This window comes from Nematolebias whitei, chromosome 2, assembly GCF_014905685.2.
Source record: "Nematolebias whitei isolate Nwh7 chromosome 2, NemWhi1, whole genome shotgun sequence".
Classification (NCBI taxonomy): domain Eukaryota; kingdom Metazoa; phylum Chordata; class Actinopteri; order Cyprinodontiformes; family Rivulidae; genus Nematolebias; species Nematolebias whitei.
In genome coordinates, this window is record NC_056499.1 from 8304450 (window position 1) to 8311463 (window position 7014).

Here is a 7014-nt window from a genome sequence, read left to right on the forward strand (position 1 = left end):
TATATATATATAAGTTCTTGCAGGACAGCACATTATGCAATGTGTAGTTAAACAAAAAAGGTTAAAAATAACCATCCATCCATTATCTTTACCGGCTTCTTCCAGTTGGGTCGTGAAAAACTTTGAAAAACTCTTCAGAAAGACTGGAGAAGTACTGATCTTGATTATTTAAATAGATGAATCTGGAGGCAAAGTATAATATGTACTGGATACAACTGACTTAAGACTTTCCTGATTTATTTCACCTTCTGTAACTGTGACTTTCTTTGCTTTAAAAATAAAACTGGCATGATGTGATACATATTAGTTTTAATAAGTGTTTTATTTTTTTCTACAGATGCTGGGAGGAATTCCCTGGCAAGTGTATTTCCAAAGGGTGCTTTCAGCCTCCTCTGCCACCTATGCACAGGTGCTCTCCTTCCTGGCTGCGTTTGGGTGCCTCGTCATGGCCGTGCCATCCGTTCTCATTGGGGCCATCGGGGCCTCCACAGGTAGGAGACATGTGAGCAAACATTCTGTGTGTTTGTTTGGGGGGAAGGCTCTGGATGGGTCCTTGTTGCCCGTAGATCTGAGAGAGCCTGGCAAATAGCAGCTGGTTCACCTCATCCATAATGAAGCAGCAATCAGCTTAATAACCACATTGGCTTGTAAATATTACATCAGAAGAAGGCAAGGGACCAAATTAGTAGTCTGATCTGCAGATATAATATGAGATAATTTGTCAGAAGTTTGCCAATTTAAGCTTGCTGATGAGTTAATCTGTACTTTGTTAGAAACAAAGATAAAACGACATGTTAATGTTCAAGTGCAGCTGTATTGCACACTCGAATGTGTGCATGTTGCTGCTGAAGTTTAGGTTTACAGACACTGATAAATACTATTTTGTAAAAAAAATAAAACAACAGAGCATTGATTTAACTTGAAAGTGACAAAGATAATAGGGAAGAAATGCTGATAATCAACTAATGAAAATCCTTGCCATTGCTTTTTGAGTTTTGGTTTAATTCCGTTCTTTTGAAAATAAACTAACTGAACTGACCTTGAAAAACAGAAGATTGAACTAATCCGACCATGAGTACAAATGAAACTCAGGTGTGTTCTGTAATCAGCTTCACCGGCGTCTTCAGTGTTGTAATCAGTCAGGGTGACTATTTAAAGGATGAAAAGTAGTCACTGTGCAGTTTGGCATCGTGGTGTGAACCACACGGAGCACAGAAAGTGAAAGACAGAGTTGTCTCCAGAGCTTAGAATAACAAGTGACAGCCTGATAAAGATACTTTAAGATCATTTCCAAACAGTTTAATGTTCCTGTGACTTCTGCTGCTCAGATTATTTAGAAATGTAATGTCCACTGCTCCGAAGACAATCTGCTGGACGGGTCTGCAAGAGGAAAATTGTTGAGAAATGGAAAAGTCAAATAACGTGAACGATAACCAAAGAGTCCAGAACAACTTCGGAGAGATTAGAGGTGAACCTCAAGGCCAAGGTTCATCAGTGTCAGATGGCAGCATCAAGCACTGTTTGAGATAAAGAGGACTTAAAGGACGATGACGGAGGAGGATCCAAATGATAAAAACTGGAATTTGCCAAAATGCATAGTGACAAAATACAACGCTTCTGGGAGAATGTCTTTTTGACAAATGAGACAAAATTGGTCCCATCAGCTCTGTGTTCACAGACCCAAATTATAAAACACAAAGAACATGGTGCCAACAGTGTAACAGAGGAGGAATGGTTACGTCCAACTCAAGAATGGCTGTGAACAAAGCATTGGACTATTCTGAAGTGTCCTTCTGATCTGAATCTAGCCGAACATCTGTGGAAGGAGCTGAAACCTGCAGTCTGGAGAAGGAACCTGTGGACATGTGCAGATGTCTCTGAGAGACTAAAGAAATGTCTCCTTTTCTGTGGTTGATTTTCAGTTTTTTTCCTGTTAAACTTTTGCCAACTGAGTTTTTCTTTCTCTAATGAGGTGTACAAATAAATTATTCCTCTTCTGTACACATTGCATTAAGAAAATAATCAATAAAAGTAAGTACTAAACATTGTTTAGTAACCTGGAAACAAAAGTATTTTAAACATTGATTGATTTTTTTTTTGGTCTCCCATCATTTAGACTGGAACCAGACCAGTTATGGTTCAATTCCTCCTAAAGAAAAGGACGAAGCAGACATGATTCTCCCCATCGTGCTCCAACATCTTTGTCCATCATTCGTTTCTTTTTTTGGTTTGGGGGCTGTGTCCGCAGCCGTCATGTCGTCTGCAGACTCCTCCATCCTTTCAGCGAGCTCCATGTTTGCCAGAAACATCTACCAGTTGGCCTTCAGACAGTCAGTGAGTACATGTGTCACTTTTAGTAAATGTTATATAGAATTTATTTATTTATATTGTCAGAATCAGAATAAGCTTTGTTACCATTGTACGGGGATACAGTGAGATTATGTTCGTACAGTCGTCTGAAAGATGGGCGGAGTGCACGCTGCTGCTGCTACAAGAGCGCGGCCTCTTATTCTTTATCAGAATACTTTTTTAGATAGAAAAAGGTAAAAGGCCATGAGGATGGATAGTGGTATGCCAACAAAACATCTCTTCACGTCTTGTCCTATCAGGACACAATTTGAGATATCAAAAAACTACCAGCAAACACATTTATAGACACATTACTTGTGCATTTGACGTCAAGACGTTGAGATTTGTAGAAGCACTTCCAGATAGGCCATAGTCCTGATAAGATGTTGTTGTTCAGCCGGCAGTTCTGATAAGCCTGCACAGAAGTTCTCGGGGGTGGGGGTTGCGATAGACTAAGCTTTTTCCTTAGTGTATCCATGTCCTAGGAGAAATTTGATAGCCGACCCACATCCAAGGCCAAACGGGGGAGTCAGACTCAGATAAGCAACAATTGTTGATTTTCTTCAGGCAGACTGTTTTTTCTTGTCAGCGTTGAGTCCTGCTGGTACTTTCAAGATCCAAAATGGCTAGATTTAAGGGTATTCCATTGATTCATGATATGAGCATTCTTCAAAGTCAACTCCAATATGCTGGTGAGTCCTAGAGGCTGTAGGTGGCCTGTGATTCTCACAAATCACTGCCATCTTACAGTTTAGCTTGTAAATCAGCTGATTTTGAGTACTCGTAGCATGAACCAAACCTTCACACAGACTTGGCAGTTTGTCATGGCTGAAACTGCTGCCGATGTCTTCTTCAAAAGTCGATAACATAAGGACCTGCTTATGCCAAAAAGCAGAAACCCTGATATCATGAATCCAATTATATAAACGTCTTCGGTGTCCTCTTGAGACAGAAATGAAAGACACATCAGCTGCCAAACTCCCCATGGATCTATGATGTAGCCTACAGCATGGGTTTCTGCAGGACATGAGGGCTCTCCAGGACCCTGTCGTTTTGTTGAAAAGATTTTGTCGATTGCGTTGAAAGCTCAGCTCACAAGATCCATAATAGTATTTTTCCATTCGGAAGATGTGTATCAGAATCTCAGAGACACACACAGAGAGCAAAAAGCAGGAAGAAGAGGAGAACAGGGGAGGGAGAGGAGAATGTGTCCGCCTTGAGCGAGAGCAAGAGTATATATATATTTTTCTTTCTTTTTCACATCAAAAGAACATTTAGATCCCACTGGTCCACTTTTGTCCCGTGTGTCGTCTGTCCTTCCACCAAACAGTCCTGTAGCTTTTGAAAGTTTTTTTTTTTTTTTTTGTTCTGGTGTGTTACTCATGTCCTTATTGATTTTTACCCCTCCTCTCTGTCTCCTCAGGCATCCGATCGTGAAATTGTGTGGGTGATGCGGATCACAATCTTTGTATTTGGCGGTCTTGCCACCCTGATGGCACTGGTTACCGGCACCGTTTACGGCCTCTGGTACTTGAGCTCAGATCTAGTTTACGTCATCATCTTCCCCCAGCTGCTCAGCGTGCTCTTCGTCAAGGGCACCAACACGTATGGTTCGGTGGCTGCGTACATGTTCGGCCTGGTTCTGCGTATAGGTGGAGGTGAACCCTACCTTCAGCTGCCTCCTTTTATTTATTACCCCGGTTGGACAACAGAACAGCGAAAGCACCACATCACAGGAGAAATGGAGGAGATCATCATACAAAAGTTCCCCTTTAAGACAGTCTCCATGTTGGCCTCCTTCGGTGGGAACTTTGCTTTCTCCTACCTGGCAAAGTACTTGTTTGAGAGTGGGAAGATTTCACACAAATACGACTTTCTCGATGCGGTGGTGTCCAGGCACAGCGGAGAGATAATGGATAAGACCACTCTCGTAACCCGTGGTAACAACATCGGGTTGTCGGAGATGGCGTCCGTCAAACCGCGGCTGAGCGTGACGTTGGCAGCCGCCTTCACCCGCCGTGACACGCTGCCGACAGAAACCGTAGAGGAGGAGGAGGAGGAGTCCAGTCCTGACTCCTCCCACCACGAGGAGGAATGACGAGGCCAGGATTTTGTTTAGAAAAAAAAAAATTGCCTGAGCGTCTGACTGAACTGGCAAGGAGCCAAATGTTTACAGGCAAGCACCCCCACCCCACCTCCACCCAGGACTATAAAGTACATGGACACCCAGATGATAAGCACCACATTTCAGGATATAAAATATGTACCATAACTGCTTGCCGACTGTTCAGACTCTGTCTATTCATGAAGTAAAGCAACAAAAACATGCATACAATCATAGTACTTATAGATAGTTGTACTACATATTTACATTTTAACAGGGTTAAAGATCTTTGTAAAATTAGATTTATTCTAATTTTCATCATTTCTGAAAAAAAACAAACAAACAAAAAAGAGCTCAAATGAGTTCTTGCAAAAGATTCTGATTACCGGTAATATACGTAAAGAAAGATGTAAACAATATGTGACAAATCATTTATGAGAAGTGCCAGCACAACCATTAATCAAAAGGGAAGCAATCACAAAAAAAAGCAATAATTCATGTTCACACTATAAACACGTGCATTTCTTCTGCTTGTGTCAAGAACAAATCAGCAAAAAATAAAACATGTTTAATCTGTCAAATCAAACCATTTACTGAAAAATATCATTGCAGGAAAGTATGCATATTTTTTGTTTTTAGTTTATTACCATTAAATATACAAAGACCGAAATTATAGACAATTCTATAATTGGATCATGTTGACGAAGTTTAGTGCAAATTCTTATCAATGTCAAGTGTAGAAACTTTAAAAAAAAAAAGAAAACGTGGCTTATTATTTTATTTTATTTTTTTCAACTGCCTTAAACAATGCTCGTGAAGATTTTTTTATTTGGATGGTTCTGATCAGATTCTGGTCCAACTTTATTATGAATGTAAAGTCTAAGATCCAGTTCTTCTTCAGCTTCATTTTTCTTTATGCTTTTGCAAAGTGTCAGTGTTGGAGACTGACTGAAATCTTTCCACTCACTTACCATCAATACACAATGATTGATTGTTTTGGACGGGTGGGCCCTGTTGGCACGTGTTAAAAACCTGCTTGGCTTGAAGGATATCTATGTGACAGATCTGTTTGGCAGGCTGCAGACTGATGAAGTCCTCTGGATGGGAGACAAAACGTTTCTCACTTAAAGAAACTGGTCCAGATGACATGATTTAACCTTTTTTTTTTGTTTTTTCCAGTCACTTGTTTTCAGCAGCACTAAAAATATTATATAGATTATTTATTTGTGATTATGTGTGTGTATATGGGAGTGGTGGTGCTGAGGTTAGAGAAGGCGAACCTGTGATTGGGGGGTCGCTGGTTCAACTCCCTGAACCAACAACATCAAAATAAGGGAGGGAGGGAATGGTGAACCACCTACACCTGCCTCCACCCTCATTTGCCCCACTCTGGGCCCTTGAGCAAGGCACTTAACCCCCTCCATCTACTCCCCCGGGCACCCTAGATGGCAGATAGTTCGCTGTGGTGACTCCTGAAGAAGGGAGCAGCCGAAAGAAGAAGAAAAAAATTGTGATATGTATATTTGTATAAAATAAAATATTACAATATAAAGAATTTAAATATTGTGAAATAATGCTGGTAAAAATATATCAGATAGGAAAAAAATATATCTAAATGTTTATTTATTTTTAATGTCATTAAAACATCAAATAATAAAAAAACGGAAGAATTATGAAATATACTGTTTTTGTAAATGGGTTTATTCAATGCTAGAAATTATGTTTTAGATTGTTGTGATTTCTTTGCATCTTTTAGTATTTTCATTTTCTTCTTTGGATTTTAATGCCAAAGCTTCAAGAGAACTTTGATTTAATGGGTTTTATTTTGTTGCTTTTACCACAAAATGTTCTCAATAAGTTCCTAAAACATAAGGGTAAAAAAGAAAGAAAAAGACATTTCACCACGGATCCATATTCATTGTTGCTAAGCCTGTAAAATACAATAAATAGGAACAGAAAGACAAATATAAAAATTATTTTCCTCTAACATTTATTGGGAAAAATGACGGAAGCATGGGTGTGGAGGGTGCTGCAGCACTATGGCGACTGCAAGCAGACATGCATGTCCACATGCATAAAAAAAATTACAAATGAAGGAACGAATAGAGCAGATTTTATCAGCGCTTCACATGCTTTAATTAAAGTAACAGACATTATCGAGTTTTGTCATTACCAGCACCGTCTATGTGCAAAAGTTTACAACCACTTACAATATACAAAAACTAGAGCTAACATTATAGATGCTGTTTGTCCAAAATACGCAGTATGTTATTATCCATATTTAGTACAAATAGCAAGCCTGGCTAGTGTGTATTTTAATGCATATATATGGAATTTTTGGTGTTTAGGGTCATGCAAATATTCAAAATGTGCACATGCTCGTAGAACAACAAACTTTTTCACATCTAAGTGATGCGGATCTATTTTCCAGTTCCAAAAAAGTTCAATCTGGTCCAGAGATTTTTCTACCTGGATTATTGAGCATGCATCAGGATATTTTCCAGGTTGTTTTTTTTAGTTGTTTAATTTTTTTACCGCTCTTTTGAACAGTCCATGAACAA

The 7014-nt window shown here is 39.4% G+C and overlaps 1 protein-coding gene across 1 annotated transcript in view; it reads left to right on the top strand.

The window, feature by feature from the left end:
• slc5a7a (solute carrier family 5 member 7a) overlaps positions 1-4455 on the top strand; it is a 9133-nt gene extending 4678 nt beyond the window's left edge. Inside the window, exons 6-8 of the mRNA XM_037696514.1 lie at positions 338-491; positions 2117-2334; positions 3773-4455. Of these exons, the coding sequence (XP_037552442.1) occupies positions 338-491; positions 2117-2334; positions 3773-4447 (1047 nt within the window). The 3' untranslated portion in view covers positions 4448-4455. The remainder of the gene's footprint in view (positions 1-337; positions 492-2116; positions 2335-3772) is intronic.
• The last annotated feature ends 2559 nt before the right edge of the window (positions 4456-7014 follow it).